The sequence below is a fragment of the Heterocephalus glaber genome, unplaced genomic scaffold (genome assembly GCF_053883595.1).
Source record: "Heterocephalus glaber isolate CG9 unplaced genomic scaffold, H.glaber_assembly_v1.0 deba00001465, whole genome shotgun sequence".
Classification (NCBI taxonomy): domain Eukaryota; kingdom Metazoa; phylum Chordata; class Mammalia; order Rodentia; family Bathyergidae; genus Heterocephalus; species Heterocephalus glaber.
The window spans coordinates 23,013,180-23,033,124 of record NW_028258312.1 but is presented as its reverse complement, the minus strand read 5'-3'; the positions used below and the strand labels follow the sequence as shown (position 1 = coordinate 23,033,124).

General features: G+C 42.6%; 1 protein-coding gene across 7 annotated transcripts in view; it reads left to right on the top strand.

Moving 5' to 3' along the window:
- Positions 1-5,013: 5,013 nt before the first annotated feature.
- Positions 5,014-19,945, top strand: part of Adgrv1 (adhesion G protein-coupled receptor V1) — a 483,421-nt gene continuing 468,489 nt past the window's right edge. For all 7 annotated transcript variants that reach the window (XR_015438967.1, XR_015438966.1, XM_087180966.1 and 4 more), the window contains exon 1: positions 5,014-5,106. Coding sequence is in view for 5 of the 7 variants with exons in the window: in XM_087180966.1 (XP_087037092.1) it covers positions 5,085-5,106 (22 nt within the window). In the remaining 2 variants the exon portion in view is untranslated. The remainder of the gene's footprint in view (positions 5,107-19,945) is intronic.

Sequence of the window (19,945 nt, the reverse complement as noted above, 5' to 3'; positions counted from 1 at the left end):
AGATATATTAAAAGCAGATACAATTCAGATCAGAACAATGAACAGAACTTATTTTAAAGTTTTTAGTATGAAACTGTTTTGAAATACATGATTTTTAGTATACTTATTTATGAATAATTAATGTAGTATTTTTAATATTAGATTGGTTGACTAAAGAAAAATGTTTTCAAATGCACCTAAACTACAGTTACAATACATTGTTTTAAAAATCTTATTGCATTGTTTTTCTGCTTGTCAAATATTGAAATCTTACTGTTTCACCACTCTTCATTATCTTATTCAGTTTACGTACAAGCCTGTGCCAGTAAGTATTATAAGAATCTCCATTTTGTAGACAAGGAAACTAAACTGTGAAAGACTAACAAATTTATTTAAATTCACCCAACCAATCTACACTGGACTTAATCATGTGAGATGCTTTTAGATTTGCTCTTCTCTCATTCTGAATAGAAACTGTGCTGCTGACTGATGTACAGACTCAGATATCCTATCCTTTAAATGGAGCTCTTAGGAAAAACTTTTTTGATGTAAAGTTATAAAGAATTAAGATATTCACAACAGAATATAATCCATCATGTTATCTTACTAATTTTATTTTATTTTTGGTACCGGGGATTGAACTTGGGACCTTTCGCTTTTGAGGCAGGTGGTAGAACCACTGAGCTAAATCCCCAGCCCTGGCTTACTAATTTTAGAAAAATTACATATTAAACACATTGAAACTTAGAAAAGAGAAGCATAATTCAGCACCAAAAATGTGAAATACAATTTTCTTGAAAAAAAAAAGACAGAAAAGACTTTCATTGTTGTTCATTTGATTTTTGCCATCACGTTTAAACAGCTGTGGAGAGCCAGGCATGGGTGGTGCACTCCTGTAATCCCAGAGCTCAGGGAGGTGAGGCAGGAGAATCACAGCTTCAAACTCAGCCTGGGCCACTAAGCAACTTAGTGAGACCCTGCTCAAAAAAGACTGGGGATGTAGTTCAGTGTGAAAGCCTTGGGTTCAATTCCCAGTACCTGCCCCCCCCCCCCCACAAAGCTGTGGAGGCAGAGTTGGGAGTCTGTTCCAATGCTCAACAATTTTCTTTAGAAGTGTTGTGCTTCTTGTCTCCTTGGTCTCAGCTTAGGCCTAATGCCTCAGTTCTAGAGGAACTGAGCATAGTCCACTGGTTGATCATATCATAAAATGTCCACAGGAGGCAGATCGTAAGCTTTAGGTGGTAGATAGTTGTTGTTAGATTCTTTTTGGAAGTTAAGCATGGAAACTTGCTGAAAGTCAGAATTTTAGATCATTGCAAACAAGAAGTTATCCAGAATCTGGAAGTATAGCAGTTGTAAAGTTCAAATGAAGATCTTGATCAGAAATTAGGCAGAGCAAAAATCAATAGTAGATTATTTATTACAGGGAGTGGCCTCGATTTGTTTCCTGAATCAGGGCTAGAGCACATATAACATGTGCTATAGAGACGGATCCGTGGGACTGGACAGAAAGAGTCCTAAGAGCAGGCACGGTTTCCTCACTCACTGTTACCTTTCAGAGGCAGGACTGCGACACCATGGGAGGAGAACATCAAGCAAGGTCTGGCCCTCAGAGGCAGCAGACTTCTCAGTTTTATTAAGCAAAACATCAGTTAATTGAGCATCCGTTTTGAGCAGAGTGTTGGAGGGGTGGTGGCCCTGAGTTGGCTCTGTATGAAACTGTGCTGGGACTTGCTCAGATTTTCCGAGAATTTTTATTCCCCAGAGGCTCTTTTGTGGATCCAGTAGCAGATTCTTCTGCTTCAAGTATTCTCCTCTGATAAGTGGGTTCTCAGCTCCCTCTGGGAGGAGGAAGGATTTCCTCTGGCTGACGGATTCCCACTGTGGCTCTGCTGGAGGGCTCCTCCTCCTCCCCCTTTGCCACTCACTGGACAGAAGTTTCTGGAGCGGTTAATGTGCCTCTAGCTCTTTGGAACTCTGTTTCTTTGTCATGAGGTTCTAAGACAGTAATCACATCTACATCAAAGAACATTACTACATCTTGCTATACAAGCGTGGAGGGCTGGAGTGACCAGATTCCTAGATTTCAAGTAGGTCTGTCCAGGGCATGAGGAGAGGGGCCTAGAGAATCCCTGTTCTCTTTTCTTTGTCTGGGACCTTGGGCCCAGACAGAAGGAGCCTTTGGCAGGCAGATTTGGGCACTTTGGAAGAATATCCTAATTCTTTTTTCCAGGGGCGAGGATTGAAAGGGAACAGGTAAAAGAAAGTAGGTAATGACTGAGCTTGGTTCTGCTGCTTCGGTGAAATTCTTTTATGCACGCTCAAATTAAATATGTGAAGCTCTGAAAGATTATTTAATAAGCAAGATGAGCTTCACTGGAGTAGGGGGAGGATGGTCTGACATTGGTGCTTTTCTTATTGGATTTAAGATGCTAATTACTCTTTACTGTGCTATGCTTAGAGTTACTGAAATGATTTGCTGACGATTACTTAAGAGGTTGAGGGAGGAGGATCACAAGTTCAAGTCCTGCTTGGGTAACATAGTGAGACTCTCCCTGTTTAAGATCACAAAAGAAGGGTGGTGAGGATGTAGCTCAATGGTAGAGCACCCCGGAGTTCAATCCCCAGGACACCTCCCCTCCCCAAGTCATCCACGAAGATGGCTGTAGGGGAAAGGCTTCTATTCCTGGACACGGCATTTAGGCAGCGTTGGAAATTAAGCTGTCTTCAGGACCTTCACCTTTCCTTTCACACCCTGTAGGTGGCATCTGCCGGAATGCGCCTCTAAGTGCCCAGTAGTCCTTTTCCTGTCTATGTTTTCCTTATCAAAGCATGCATCACCCCCCCCCCCAAAAGCTCTGAAGCTGTTGTGTTTGAACTGAGGACAGGTCAATGTGTGCGGTAGAAGATGAGCCTGGAGAGGAAAGAGCGACGGAATCCCGGAGAGTCCTCCGGGCCCGGTAAGGAGTCCAGAGTTAAGCGCAATTGAGAGCGTCAGCCTTTGACAACATGTTCTTTGTTGCTTTTTCTGTTGATACACATTTGGAGTACCTAACGCACTAAAGCAGTAGCACTCTCTGAATTTGTTTTGCTTGGCATATTCTCATTTCTTGGTCGATTTAAACTTTCGCCCCAGAAAGAGTGCGAGCTCAATAAACAGCCTGCGCTTCGAGGTGGCTGTTTCGCCCCACACTGCCTTCCGGGTTCTGCTGCTTCCGAAACACTCTGTAATAACCGTTAATAAAGGACTTAGTTCCCGGAAGTAGATGAGAGGGCGCTGGGAATGTACATTTTCAGTTCATGTCATCGCGGGGTCTGGGAGGACGTCACACAAAGAATTCGTGGAGGAGAGCGAGCATAGAGAGGAGGCAGGAAAACCGACTAAGGCAGAAGATTTGACCAATAGACACTCAGTGTCTTAAGACATTAAAGTAACACCCAGCCACAAAGTCTTCCTATACGCTAATGAGCAAACGTAGGTTAAATATATATTTTATTCAAATATATTTTACATTGCATATTATAAATGTAAGACATTTTAGATAGCAAGAAAATATTATTTTGTTGTCATAGTTTTTTGTTTTGCAGTATGAGTACCTGGGTGACTGATTTTTCTTTTGATCTTTGTGTTGCCTTAAGTTCCAGTTCCAGCAGTGCAGAATCTGGGAGGCATTGCCTGTCTGTGTCTGCTTGTTAATGTGCTCCTGGATTTTCTGCTGCTAGACCCAGCTTGGAGCCTTGGAGTTGCACCTCCCAGGAAAACTGTCCAGTCGCCTGGGTCATCTAGGTTGCTCTCTCACCCCTTTAGTAGTGTCTGGAAGTGTGGCGCTTTGAATCCTGCGCAGTCTCTGTTTTGCCTGTATAAACACCGCCTTTGCTATCCAGCTGTTTGGTAGATGTTGCAGCTTTAAGATGAAGTATTTAGTACAAGCTCATCAGAACGCTACATTAGTACCCTGGATAGCATTTGTAACTGAGAGTTCATAGTATTCCTATTCTGATTCATTAGGAAAGGCTCTTATGTACACTGCATTTGGGAGAACTAGGACCCGGTCCTGCTCTGTGTGTAGCCGTCCTCGCCTACTTTATTACCCCTCCCCCCATAGAGTGGTGCCATAGTGTTGGACGGCTGATCTTTCACCTTCCTTCCACTGAGCCTTTTTTATTCTAATGATGTGGCATTAATACTTAGATGTATCCAATGCAGAAGGGTTTTACCCATTGCTGATGTTATAGTCTAGCACTTGAGCCTCTACTTTTAAGTCCTGGTGGGTGGCACCGCCAACATTTACCTTGCGCCAGGTGTATGGTAAGGAGTTGCACTTCTCCCGGGATCTAATTCATTTAACCCTAACAGCGCACGAGGTAGGGATCAGTCCTATGTATAAATGAGGAGATAGGTAAGTCATCCCAGATGTTGACCTCAGTCCCCGCTCTGTGTGTGTGTGTGTGTGTGTGTGTGCGCGTGTGTTTGTTGGTGGTGTGTAGGAGCCTTCATTTTCCCCCTTTTTTTTGGTACCGGGGATCGAACTTGGGACCTTCCGCTTGTGAGGCAGGCGGTGGAACCACTGCGCTAAATTGGAGCCTTCATTTTTAATATTCCATCGATTTGTGCTTACATTCTCCCATGGACACCACCAGGGAGTGCTTCAGTGAAGGCTAAAATGTTCCTTTTAGGAATGGGACAAGATTCAGTAAACAGGTTTTCCCTCTGAAAAGACCGAGGTGTGCTGACAGTGAGAGCCAGAGTGAAGCGCCCTGCTACGCTGGTGCCCAAGGAAACAGCCCGAAAGTTGAGCCCCGGAGGCAAGAAAGCTCCCAGCGCCGGGAGCCGGGGCGCAGGCCGCGGTCGCGCGGCTGGAAGAGTCCATTAGGGGCGCCGGGCAGGGTGTTCCGGCAGCCCGTGGCGCCGAGGAGGGCGCACTGGCGCGGCCCGCACCCCCGCCCGCCGGTCAGGTGAGCGCGGCCCCGGGCGGCACGCGTCCTATTGGCGCAGCGCGGAGGGGCGCGCGCGGGCCAGCCGCGCTCGGAGCCAGAGGCAGAGCAGCCGCGGCTGACGAGACGCGCGGACAGCAGCGGCCGCGGGCGGGGCGCAGGGCGCGCGGATGTCGCTGTCCCCGGAGCCAGGTAGGCGCGAGCGGGAGGCGCCGCGGCCTTGCCGGGGCTCTGTGCGCGTCTGCGGCACCTGTTGCGCGAGGCGGGGTCGGGCCGGGGACGGCACCGGGCCGCGGGCGGGGGACCCCCGAGCCGCCGCGCCCTCGCCCGGGCTGCGCCCCGCGGCCGAGCGGCTCTGCCCGCGCGCTCCCCATCCCGAGCCCCGAGACGGTGAGCGGGGCGGAACGCGTCCTTCTGGTCTGCGTCGGACTCCAGCCCGGCTGCGTGGGAAGTAAGGGGTCAGAAAAGCGCGCCCAGGGAAGCGCATAACCAGTGATGGGGAGGCTGCGGTCGGCTCGGGGGTCTCCTGCGTGTCCCAGAGTGAACTCGGCCTTGGAGAACTTCAGGGGAATCTGCCCATTCATTCCAGGGAGTCTGGAATGAACCTGGAGCGGTAGCATAATACATACCTTCTTAAAAAGCTCGGACGTTTTAGACGTCCTGAACTATCTTGAAGTTTTCTTGTGCAGGGCAAGCTCAGGGATGCTTTACCCCACAGCCAAGCCCCCGCCCTCTTTAATTCTGAGGCAGAGTCCGGTAAATTGCCCAGGCTGGGGTTGAATTCGCAGTCCCCCTGCCTCTGCCTCCCGGATAGCTGGGACTATGGGCCTGTGCCAGCGCCACGTGGAACTTTTGTTTTAAGCCAAAAACTTTTCACATTTCACGAAATGCGCACCTTTTAAAAATGTATGTAATGTTTTTATAAGTAAGGAGTGCACGCTTTTAGAAATGATACTTAAATTTAAAGATGCATAACACCAGGAGTTTCTTTTTGGGTAATTTCCTAGGCTAAGTGGCACATGCTTAAATCTATGTTGTTCCAGAAAAGTGGAGGCTAAAGAGAGGTTCCAAATGCACACTGAACTGTGTTATAATAAAATAAGTTTATGCAATTAGGTATAACATCCTGGCTCCACCGTTAACTTACGGTGACTTTGGACATTGAACCATGCATCTGGGCCTCAGTGTCTTCCTTTATACAATGGTTAGGATTTTGCAAAGACTTATTTCAGATATCCATGTATCTATCTAGATGTATCACTGAAGGTAACTGTTAAAAGAAGTATATACACTAAAAGTATGACTTACTGTTCTTATTTCCGTGATGGGTGAAAATAGGTCACCCCTTATTAGTACCTGTTAAGTAATGAATTTAGAAGTCTTTCATGTGCATTGTCTATTTAACACATCACCATCATAAATCATATTGTCACAGTTTAATAAAATGGCACTGAGGCGTGGACTGTTTCAGCTCCCTGCCCAAATCCCCCATCAGCAAGAGCTGGGGGAGAGATCTTTGCCAGACTCTCCTAGCACCTACATGTGAGGCTAGAAGCCAAAAGTGCTTAGAGCTGACACTGTGAGTCCAAGGGGAGGCAAAGGTAAATTGCGGGACAATGCTGAGTCTTGTTGTGTCAGATATAGAAATGATGTGATGGTCAAAATCTGTAATATTTAATAGTAATTATAGAGCTGGGGATTTAACTCAGTGGTTTTGCTGCCTGCTGCGCAAGCGCAAGGACCTGAGTTCGATCCCCGGTACCAAAAAAAAAAGTAATTATAGTTTTATGCTCTACATTTATTTATCAAATTGGATGCTTATTGCATTCATTGTCAGACACTGATAATGTGAGATGAAGTACTTGGGAATAATAATTGGGAATAATGCAGTAATTGGGAATGCAAGTACTTTTATAGTAATCAGAATAACTGTTAGAAATAATGTGGGAAGGAAGAAGCTTATTTAAGTCAAAGTATGGGAGCTGTCTTTCTGCCTGGAGCGGCCCACGGCCATGACTGTGAAGAACACTACACCCAGGGGGAGGGCGTTCGGGGCAGAGTTACCCATGGCCAAAGTCTTCGTTCGCCTTCCCATGGTGAATGGAAATGGTTGCAGCATTTATCGAGTGCACGCTACACACCAGGAATTCTACTAAGCCCTTTAAATGGAATAACTACATCTAACCATGAATTTATCATCCTGATATGCATGGAAGAAGCAGAGGGGCTACGAAGAAAATACTTTTTGTCTTAGATTAGGTGTGCAATCTTCTGTTGATCAGAAATTCATAGGCTCTGAACACAACATGAACTTATACAACACTGGGAGAAGACGTAGAGCCAAACTGGGCAGGGTTATCTTGGAGGAAGCTGGGTCCTAGAAAAGCTAAAAGGTCACGTGTTCTATTTTCCAAATTATGAGTTTAATTACCTATACCTTCTTGGAAACTATTAAGTGAGAAACATCTTTTTGTTTTTCAGTACTTGGAGATTGAACCCAGGGTCCTCACAGTGTGCTACATCCCCATCCCCAGCCCCTTGTATATATATTTTTTTCACAGCTTAAAAATACTTATTATGTCACAGTTTCTATGGGTCAAGAATCCACATGTGGCTTAGCTAATGGCTCTGGCCCAAGTCTGTCATGAATTTACAGTCGGGCTGAAGATAGGACTGTGCTGGAATCTGCACACTCAGCAGGGGAACCATCAGGCCCAGTTGGCAGCTGTGGACAAGATTCATTGTTTTGTATTATCAGTTTTGGGTGTGTGCGATACTGAGCTACCCCCCAGCCCTTTTTCTATTTTTTCTGTTTTGTATTTTAGGACAGAATCTCATTAAGTCACTAAGTTGCCCAGGCTGCTCTTGAACTTGTGACCCCCTGTCTCAGTGGCCCAGAGTGCTGGGGTACAGATGTGTACTGCCCAGTTTGGTGGTGATTTATCTATGTGTTCGCTTTTGTGGTATGGGAGACTGAACCAAGGACTTTGTCCTGGGCTGCATTCTCAGCCACCCCCCTTTTCACTCTTTATTTTGAGACAGGGTCTGGGCTAGAACTTGTGATCTTCCTGCTTCAGCCTCCCAGAATGCTGGAATTACAGGCATGCACCACCACACCAGGCTTAATGTTGACTTTTTTTCTTTTTGGTACCAGGGATCGAACTCGGACCTTGTGCTTTTGAGGCAGGTGGGGGCACCACTGAGCTAAATCCCCAGCCCAGTGTGGAGTTTTAATGTTCATGTTGATATCGATCCTGTGTTCCTGTCAGTGAGATTCAGATTAGGCAGATTGCTGGTCTGAGGCCTCCCTCTGCTCCTTGCCATACGAACCTCTCCATTGGCCAGCTTGCAGTATGGCAACAGGCCTCCCTCAGGGGCAGTGACTGGCAGAATGAGGGAGCAGCAAAGATGTAATCCGAAGTCTTTTGTAACCTACTCTTAGAGGTGACCTTTTATGCTTTTTTCCTTTTTTATCATAAGAATGACTCACTAGGTCTGGCACAAACTCAAGGGGTGGGTATCAAACAAGGGCGTAAACATCAAGAGGCAGGAGTGACTGAGGGTGATCTCACCGCCACATAGGTCCTCCTCTGTGTCCAGGTTCCTTTGTGCAATATCATTTTTGTCAAATGTTTGCCTAGTTGTAAATCACTCATTCTTATCCCTTCTGGTGTTTGGTTTATCTACTCAATCAATGGCTGGTGGGCATTTGATAGTTTCCAGACTGTCACGATGGTGCTACCGTGGGATGTTTTAGAGCACATCTTTAGGTGAACAGTCACAGGCATCTCTGAGGGGTATGTGTCTTGGGTAGAATTAATTCTGGGGTCGGGGGATGGATGCCCATGTTCAGCCAAACTATTTTCCCAAAATGCTCATCATTCTTTGTAATTTTCCCAGCAGTAAATCAAAGTACCAATTGCCCACACCTTCACTATATTTTTTATTTTTAGCCAGGGTATTGCTAAGTCACTTAAGTTGCCCAGGGTGGGTTTGAATTTGTGATCTTTCTGCCTCAGCCTCCCAGAGGGCTGGGATTACAGCATGGACTACTGCACCTGGCTGAGAAGCGTCTGAACTGGTAAACTTGTTCATTAATCATTTGATTTTCCACCACTCAATCACATGCCACCACACGCCCTTTCTTATATTGGTGCCCTTTTTTATTGAAAATTTCAAGGTTGCACCAATTAGAACCCCAAATTCTTGAACACAGTGACTGTACTGTGTATTTCTCTCATATCTATGTGGTTAACAAAGTTGTTAAGCTGTTGAATAAATGGTCTTGTTAATCTGTTTGCCTGTAACAGCTCATTATTTTATATACCAAGTATGAATCTGCCCAGTGGAAGCACTGTGAAATCAATTTTACTTCATGCAGTGGGCAACTAGACAGTTTGCAGGTACTGTGAAGTGTGTTTCACTCCTTAGTGATTGTTTTCTTTAATTATAAAGTGTATATTTCCCTCCCTGAGTTTGAAGGGAATCACAGCTAAGTTTTGCTTGTCTCTCTCTCTCTCTGTCTCTGTCTCTCTTTCTCTCTCTCTCTCTGTGTGTGTGTGTGTGTCTTTCTGTCTTTCTCGCCTCTCTTGTTCTCTCTTGCTGTCTCTTCTGGTTGACTTGGAAATAACATTTTTCCCCCTGATTGTAAGGATAATGCAAAGTCACAGAGGAAATTCAGACAGTAAAGAAATAAGGAAAAATCCCAGGAGGTCCCTGTTCAAATGTTTTGGGGAACAACCAGCCAGAGAGATGTCTTTCTTCCCTTAACTCCTGTTGAATCAAGCTGGGAGATGAATTATTTATTGACATCATTTACGATTTAAAGCTCTATTTGGCCTTAGTATTCTATCACTTCCAGGCCGATGAGACTTTATGTAAATAAATAGACCTACTGAGAAACGCAGACACACATGATACCCATAACCCAGACTGGACTCCGTGGTGAATGAATGAAGTGGTAGAGAATGCTGCCCACACCCTGTGCTTGCTTCCCTCCCTCCTGGGAGCCCAGGAGACACCTTTGGACGGAGGATGGAGAGTTCCCCATCAGGCCGCACAGAAGCCCACGGCACCCCTGCTCTGTGGCCCTGGGGGGAAGCGGCAGAGGAGAAGGCGGGGTGGTCCCACGAGGCTGTAGTAGGACAGAGGCTGTGTTGGTTGATCCCGCTGTGGCTCACTATCCACTTTGCACACACTGCCTGGGCCTCCCCCAGCTGCCGGGCAGGTGGGCACGGGCCTTTTCTGGTGCAGTCAGGCATGAGTATGTCCGTATCCCAGACTGAGGGCAGGGCTCGGGTGGGCATTTCTCCCTCTCTCTTACATTGCTGCTGGAGTAACTCTCCGTCAGTGAGTTTTGCAGTCATAGCTGCAAAGTTACTAGGTATAAAGGTCAGCTGGGAATCTCTGAGAGAGCCACTGACAGCTCTTTCCACATTCATGGACATGTGATTATATTGACAATCTACGTCATAAGATTATGTTGATTATTTTAATTTCATAAATTTATTTTTTATCCAAAACTCCTTTCCCCCAGGCACATTTCTTGGCTTATGCTGTATATGTGAGCCTAGAGTTCTTTCATGCTTTCCTCTAGCAGGGGCTTAGCATGGCTTTAATCCAACCATCTGTTCTCATCTCACATCTTGGCATCAGCATGTCCGAGTGCTGGTAGGGCTAAATACATTTCCCACATTTTAAGCTTAGGGAAAGAGCTACCTTTATGAATAGATTTCAAATGATTCTCAGCAAGACAATGGCACAGTCCTGGAGTAAAAGTGCATTTCATTCTCAGAAGCACAAGGTCCCCTGTCTGTCTTTAGTTTGGCTGAAAGGCAATTAGCATTTCAACTAGCCAATTTGGTTACATGCAATGAAGTACTTGGGTTTATAATTTGCTGCTCTCTGTCTGAGGCTGTTGAGTGCTAGTTCTTATATAATCCTCTCCAAGTAGCCTTCTCTCCAGCATAGTTACTGTTCCTGATCTTAAATAACTGATCAACGGAGAATTTTCCTTGCCTTCAATTGTAGGGTGCCAGAGGGTAGGGAAAATAAAATGCCAGGCTAATAAGAGGATGACTGTAATTATAAATAGTCATTTTTGAAATGTGGTACAGGTTGAAAGATCTGAAATAGCTTCAAATACTCCAAAAAGGCATTGTGTGGCACTGTTAATAGTTTATTTCTTCATGTAAAATGCATGATACAATGTTAACAATAAAGAAATTTCTAATTATTTATATTGCCTTTACTCTCCGTATGCAAGAAAGAACTCTGTAGGGGAATATGAGTTAAAGAAAAAGATTTTTAAGGGTTATAACAAATGAACAGGTACTCTGAGGCATATTATGGAAAATTTTTATATTTTATATTTGTGTGCTCTTTGAAAATAAGATTTTGTCAACTTCTTGGTTGAATTTTGGTAATTAGGTGATATTAAAATACCTCATGTGTTTTCTCATATTCTGTTGCAAGATCCACTGTATGTTATGCTAATTCTTTTGTTAGGTCGATTGGAATGATATTACCCTTTAATCTATATCACAGGGCAGTAATCAACTTAGTTTATCTTTTTCGACAACACTGTTTTGGCACAGTTGCACTTATGCAATTATTTGGAAGTAAAATAATATATTTCTTACTCATCAGATAATGTTTAACTGAGAGAACACATAATAGAAATGTTTTAGATACAGACCTTGGAGGCGCTCAGTTATAATTTTGGGAACATATGAAAGAATGGGGTAGTTGTCTACGTTTTCAGTCTGTGGTTACACAGAGGAAGCCCTGTCTGTAGCTGGAGTCACAGTCATTAGTATCTGCAACTAAATTCAGCAGTGTTGCTAAGTAGGAAGGAAACGCAGAGGACTCACCGGTCCTCTGTGCCCTCTGCAGTGGGGTGGAAGAGGAGGGCCTTGATTGGAGTGCAGAGAATGGTGGAAGACAGACAAGGGCACAGGTCTGGAAAGGCCTGAGCAGTAACTTGGATAGAAGGTATGGAGGCGAAAAGGATCCAGTTGTCTTGTCCTAGTTACATTGTAAATTACCTGATTGGAACTGTTGAAGGAAGAGGAAGAGATAGCTGGAAGTGCTTTTTTTTTTTTTTTTAAAGTTAGGATATAACTCACAGTTATGTGGCCTTTTGTGTCTAGCTTCTTTCATTTAGCAGTGAATGCCTAGCATTGTGGGGGACTACGTGAGACCCTGTCTCAATATAAAAAATGAAAAACAGGCGGGGGATGTAGCTCAGTGTGAAGGTCCTGGGTTCTATCCCCAATACCACCACCAAAAAAAAATTCACACATGTATCATGCACCAGTTTTATTCAGTTATCAATCGATGGATATTTGGGTGGTTTCTCCTTTTTAATTATTATGATTAATGCTGCTATGAAGATCTGTGTACAAGTTTTTGTGTGGACTTATGTTTTCAGTTCTCATGGTTGTATATCTAGGAGTGAAATTGCTGGGTCCTATGGTCACCTATATTTCACTTTTTGAAGAATTGCTAGCTGTTTTCCAGAGTGTGTCTGCCATCTTGTTTTCCCACCAACAATATACAAGTGTTCCAGTTTTGCCCCATCCTTGCCAATACTTGTCTGTCTTTTTGGTTCTAGCCATTCTAGTAGGTGTGAAGTGGGATCTCATTGTGGTTTTGATTTCCATTTTCCTTGAGCATTTTTCATGTGGTTTATTTGCTATTTGTATATTGTCTTTGGAGAAATGTCTAGTCAAGCTCTTTGGCAATTTTTAAATTGTTTTTTAAATTGAATCATAAGAGGTTTTTTATACATTTTGGATACAAATCCCTTATCAGATATATCACTTGCAAATATTTTCTCTCATCAGGCAGGTCATTTGAAGCAAAAAAAGTTTAAAATTTTATTGTCAATTTATCAATTTTTTCTTTCATTCCTGTGCTTTTGGTGTCATCTCTAAGAAACCATTGCTTAATCCAAAGAGATATTTATATATATGCTTTTTCTAAATTTTATGAGTTTATCTGTTACATTTAGGTCTTTATTACATTTTGTGTTAATTTTTTGTATAGGTTAAATTAGGGGCCCGACTTCCTTAATTTGCATGTAAATATCCCGTTGTTCATGTACTGTTTATTAATGAGATTGTTCTTTCCTCATCAGTGGCTCAGGATAGTTATAAAAAAACCAACTGACCATAAATGCTGGACTGGTTTGCGGCTCCTAATTCTGCTGCATTGATCTGTTTGTCTGCCAGTGCTTCACAGTCTTGATGATTATAGTTTTGTAGTCACTCTTGAAATAGGAGGTGTGAGTCCTCTGTTGTTACTGAAAGGCTCCCTTGGGTCCCCTGTATTTCCACATGCACTGAGGAATAGTCAGCTTCTAGAAGGAACATGTTGAGATTTTCATAGGGATTGCATTAAATTTGTAAATCAATTTGGAAAGTTTTACCATCTCAGTATTACTATCTTCTTCCAATCCATGGGCATCAGATAGCTTTCCATTTATTTTTTATCATGTTTCTTTTTTTGTTTGTTTGTGTTTTTGAGACAGGGTCTTGTTATATAGTTCAGGCTGGCCTTGAAGTCACTGTGGAGCCCAAGCTGGCCTCAAAGTCACAATGATCCTCCTGCCTCAGCTTCTCAACTGCTGGTATTACACATGAGCACCCATGCCCAGCCATGTTTTGTAGTTTTTAAGTGCACAGTCCTTACATGTCTTTTGTTAAGTTCCGTGATTACTTGCTATTATTTGGGTATGAAATATCCCTGGAATGCTCATGTGTGAAGGCCTGCCCCCCCCGCCCCCCCGCCCCCCCGCCCCCCCGCCATGGTGTGCACTTTGGGATTAGCCCTGGGGAAAGTAGAAGGGTCTATCTAACTGGGAGGAAGTAGAAGGAGAAGGGAATGCACGAAAGGGTTGTGTGTCAGAGGATCTCCGCTCCTCTTCCACCCAACAGGAGGGTGTGTGAGAGGCCCGGCAGTCTTAGAAGGAATTCAGGCCTTTTTTTCTGTATGTTTGCTAAGCTCACTGTCCGGGCATAGGGAAGCCTCGCACGTGAGCCTGGGACCTGTCATTCAGTTAACCAAGCTGTGTAAGAACGTGAATTCATGAGTGTGTGTTTGTGCATTAATTTATTTGATACCTTAAGTAGTATCTGACATGGGTCTGATATACTTTATTATACAAATTGTCATTTTACCAATTTGTTTAATTTTGATAATCTAAAAATATTTTAAATTCTTCAGAAAGAACCTGAAAATTGAATTTGCTTAGTGCCTTATGAATTACAACATATGCTCACATAAATTAATTCATGTAATGTTAATAACTGCATGATTGCATATTATTAACTATTTTTACTTTACAGATGAAACTAGATTTATGAGAGTCAACAAAATTCCTTTGAAAGTCCAGTGAATGTGGCCTTTTGTGGCTTTAAATTTTGTGTTCAAAGTTGTTCACTGTTTCACAAAAATATTTTAATTGACTTTAAAATAGATTCATTTGTCTGCTATCCCTAGTGTAAATAAACATATCAATATAAACACATCTGTGCTAGACCTTTCCGTTGGGTAGTGTTACATTGACAGCCTTACTATAACAATATTTTCAAACCTCAGCAAGGAATTTAGTTCTTTTGAACATCTGTTCTCACAGTTACAAATAATTGAAAATAATTTAAAAATATCAGTGTAAAGCACTTTGATACTTGTGTGGCAACTTTATGTAGTGTTTAAGTACTGTACCTATCTTTATAGTAAGACAGGAAACTTTAAAAATTATTCAAGCCTTTAGGTGACTTGAGTACACTAGCTTTTGTAACTCACCAGAATGCCTACTACTTGAGTTCTTATGATGAATAGACTTTTCTGAATGCTGTTGTAGCTTCCAGTGGGTTTTACATGATTCCCTTTTTATTTCTAACTGATACTCATGAGTGGCATTGTACTGAGCGTTGGTCATTCACCTGTTGTTTGTTGAAGCTCTCTAACACAGACTTGAGAATCACACTGAGCTGCTGCTGATTTCAACTTTGGCATTTTAGTAGCTATGGACCTCAAAACTTATCCCTGGATTATAGTGATTTTTAGGGGACATTTAGAAATCCTTATGGTTCTGGGCACCACCCATTTGAAGTGCCAGGCTTCCCCATTGAGCCACCTGTCCCCTGTCCCTGCTGCCCTGGGCACAGGAGAGGGCTGTGACAGTCACACAGCTGGGCGTGGACTCGCTCTCTGCTTGCCACCTTTCATTGCTTTTGCTCTATTGAAGTATCATCCCAGCCACAAATAACCTGTTTCCCTGCACCCACTTCCCTTGCAAATGGCAAATCACTGTGGGTTTGAAGTTGTACATACTATCACATAATTATTAGGCATGGGGGCTCTTCTGTTAATTAATATTGCCCAAAACAAACTATGCTGCCAATAAGAAACCAAATTTGATTGTAGAGGAGAATAAAATTTGTGTCTTTCATGTAATGATTTTTTTTTTTTTAGTACCAGGGATCAAACTCGGGTCCTTGCACTGGCACAGCAGGAGGTGAAACCACTGAACTAAATCCCTGGCCCACATTTAATGATTTTTTGAATATGACAGGTGATACAGATACAGTGATATTCCAAATTATTTGTCCTATGTGACTATGAGTAAGATCACTTTGTTGACAGAAAATCTCTATCTCTGGTCCTCCTCTGAAGTGGGCATAATTGTACCTATCCTAGGTTCATATCATTGCTTTAAGGATTAAATGAGTTCACACAGTTCACACAGCATAACACTGAGCACTGAACTAGTTAGATGCAGTTACCGTAGCTAATACCATCACACATAAAATCTAGATCACTGGTGGTTAGGGTGCCTGAAGGTTACCTTCTTCCTTAGTTCCTTTGTCCTCTTCCAGATTCCCAGAGATGTAAATTTACTTTAACACTGCTGCAACTGAAGCTTCAGCCCCTGACATTTGTATTATTTTTGTAGTCTTCTACTAGGACAGGATCGCCAAGATATAAACACTGCAGACATAACTGCCACCACCCTAACACGGAATGTCCATGAGCCTGCACTTGGGTAGGCCTGGGTGGGGATAGCTCATCTGTGCCCCACACAGGGTCTGCTGGGGGTGGAGGATCCTCTTCCAAGACGCCTCGCTCTCGATGGCTGTAAGTCCATGCTGACTGTCAGTTCCTCTCCGTGGATCTCGTCGGGGAGATGTGGGCCTCCTCATGGTGACTGTGGTCCATGAGCAAGCAGCATATTCCTTTCCTCTGTGTTCTACTGGCCAAGCAGCCAGAGAATGTAGATCTAGTAAGAGGGGACATATTAGTCTGCTTCTCAATGGAGAAGTGTCAGAAATTTGTAGGATCATTTTTTTTTGAGGTGGAGCTCCACTGTGTTGTCCAGGCTGCCCCCAAACTCCTGAACTTAAGTGATCTTCCTCCTCAGCCTTCTGAGTAGCTGGGATCACAGATGCTGATAATATTTTAAAACCAGGAAACTGCTGTTACTAACAAAACGTAGCTACATGGACTACTTTAGAAAAACTACTTCCATTGACTGAAGACCATGTATTTATGCATTTATTAAATGGAAAATGTTAACTAAGTCATATACCTATACATATATATGCACATATACATACATAGGCAGTATGATCAAAATATACGGTGACCATTTAAAGTTTTTTTTTTAAATTTTTTTGGTATCAGGTTTCAAACTCAGGTCCTTACGCTTGCGCAGCAGGAGGTGAAACCACTGAGCTAAATCCCTGGTCCCATTTAAAGTTTTTAAAAAGATTACGTTAAGGGCCAGGGATTTAGCTCAGCGGTTCCACCACCTGCCTTGAAAACACAAGGTCCCAAATTTGATCCCTAGTACCAAAAAAAAAAAAGATTACATTAAGATACAGTGCTGTTTATCTTCCTCAATATACTCCTCCTTGCTTCAAACACACTTACCATTCTTGCCTCTTGTTGGAGCCATTGTTCTGGAAGTCCTCTTTCATGAATATCTTTATAAGATATGATCACAAATAGGTGCCATCCAGTGAAAAGACATAGGCATAAAAACATTATGGTGTCACCAATAAATGTTCTGCTACAAAAAAAATAGGTAATAAAAAAACCATTATGGTGTGTCCTCACCCACCTTACTCATTGCATCTGGCACCGTGCAACTTCTTTCTCTTCTCCAAAGGCAGAATGACCAGGAAAGGTACTTGTTTTGAATCAGTTCACACATTGAGGCAGTCATGTAGTGTGTCACTAAAGACACGTGAAAGAGGGCTTCTAGAACTGCGTCACAAAGCAGCAAGAATGATAGAAAAAGTGTATTCAAAGCAAGCTTTGGGAGGAATTAATGGGGATTTGTTTCTAATAAATTTTTAAAAATGTAAAGTAATCCTATCTTTTAATCACACCCCATAATCTGATGTCAAATGAGTTGTGAGAGATTATAAAGACCCAGAATTTCAGAGAGAATAACAGAAAACCACTGGCATAACTTTTGAATTCCCTCACACTGAAAAGTTTCCTCACATCAGTTATATAAAGATTTCAAAGGAGTGAAATATGAGAGGTGATTTTCTGAGGAGAATTTATAATGGGAGATCTGTGGAAGTGTTGTGAATATGCCTGGTCACCTGCCACTCAAGTGCATCTGCATTGCTTCAAGTGTAGTGAGAGAGACTTCAGCAAGACTGCCTGGAGAGTTTGGCTTGTGTTTGAGGATGACAGCAAAACAGTCCTGATTAAGTTTTGAGAGAGCTAAGGTGGCCCAGGACAGCAGGATAGAGGGATGAGTCCAGGGAGTTTTGCCCCAACTACCACAGTGGCACAAAGAGAAGTGAGCCTGAAGACCAGCTGCAAGACCCAGCCAAGGGACGTTAGCTAGAGGTCGGGATCTCGCCAAGATGGTGCTCTGTTCATGAGAGGAGAGCCCAATAGTAATCCGCTGTGGGCATATTGCCAGGGCAGAGGCTGGGTTAGCCAGCGAGAAGTGCATAGCCTGTGTGTGGGGAATGAAGCTGAGGGGGGCAGCACTGAAGGTCTGTGGAGCCATGAGGGAGCCCCTGAGAAGGACTCAGGCAGCACCATGGAGAACAGGCCTCCTGGCAGTCCAGGCAAGTCAGCCCTCTGGCGTCCTTACCTCTTCCCATTCCTGACCTCATCCAGCCAGCTTCTCTGCCCTTACTGGGCCTGGCAGTCCAGTTGGTCAGGTGGGGAGGCCGAGAACTGCAGGTAAGCAAAAGGAAAAGAAGGACAACCTATTTGCCAAGTGAGCCCCAGCCTATCAGAGCCCCTACTTGGATCAAAAGAAGTTAATGGTAACTAGGTTAGAGTTCTGATTATTAGTTTACATGTTTCTTTTGCTATGAACATTTTAAACATGCAAAAAAGGACAGAGAATAGGATCCCTTTACACTCATGGCCCAGAATAGGCAATGATCAAGATTTTTGTCATACTTGTTTTAGGAATGTCTGCATGTCACAACATTTTCTTACACAAACATTTTCTTACATGACTGCAGTATTATCATACTACCTAAAAAATTAACAGTAATTCCATGGTATCATTCAGTAATGAGTCTACTTTCAAATTTTCTTGTCTCAAAAATGGCTTTTTATAGTTGGGTTCTTTTGATTATGGTTTAAGTAAGTTCTAAATAGTCTACCTGACAGACTCTTGAAATCTCTGGATCTCCACCTCTCTGACATACCATAATTTGTTGAAGCAGTTTGACAGTTTGTCCTACAGAATGTCCATGCTCTGAATTTGCTTCCCTCCTTTGGGATTACTTAATGTATTTCTTTGTTTTCCATTCTTGTAAACTAGAGGTCATCCTCTGTTAGGATCAGGTTCTACTTTTTTTTTTTTTTTTTGGCAAGAACGCTACCAAGGTGGTGCTCTGAAGTTCACATTGTATCATATCAGCAGCCACAGCATGTGTGGCTTGGTCCCTTTAGTGACACTAGGATTCAGCAAAGTTCAAATAGCCAAAGCCTAATCCCTCTATTGTTGAATTTCTCCTCAACTTTTCATCTAGTTGTTTCATCCAACAGTGCTCTCTTCATTTATGATCTTGTTAGAGAATATACGCAGGTGGTTTTCTTTCTTGTCATGTTAGCGGGGATTGTTCTGTGAGGAAAAACTTTTTCTTTTACAGGTTGGCTATTAGGTTCACTGGAAAGGAGTTTAACTAGGATAAGTAGGATAAATGTTTAATTCTTCCCCTTTAAATATTAATTTCAAAGTAAGAGGTTGTTGCCCTAGTTACCTTCCATGATGGCACTGAAATTTATTTATTATTGTTAGGAACATATGGATCTATGTGTTTAATGTGTTTCAAAAATATAGTCACAATATTTTTAGATACTCAAAAATTTTAATTTTGGAGCAATGGGAGCCCTTTCATATTTCTTTAGTGTCCTCTTGGTATGGCCTCATTAATCTTCAGGAGCTTCCTTGCTGGCTCACTTTGCATATTGATCTCCTCAGATACCAGTTATTTCTGTAATTTACCCTGGTTCCTTTTACGGGAGAATGATGTTTAGTGACAAAAATCTAGGTGCTTGTGGTGCTTATTGTTACTGAGTTGTCATTGTTCCTAAGCCATTTCAATGGACAGAGAAATATATAATTCTACAAAGAAAGGAGTCATGAGATAATAACTAATATTTCAAGTTTAATTTTAATCTCATAGAGACTTTACATAACTTTTAAAATTTTATTATAATTTTCTTCTCTCTTGTACAATTACTATTTGCTTATGACCTCAAAACTTGCAGTTAGTTTTGCTGAACTTAAATTGAACTCCAAATCTAAAAGCGGATCTAATGAAAATGTAGTATTAGAAGAACAAAGGAACAAAAAGTATTGTTTTTCATGAATTATAAGAAACAAAGCATAAAATGAGAAAGATATCTTTTTAAAAATCCAAGTGTTAAGTAACCTAAATTTTAGAATTGAACAGACAGACAATTATGTTATAAAGTGAAGGTAGAGCAGGTGGTATAACTTTAGTGTATTCTGTACCCTGGATCCACTGAT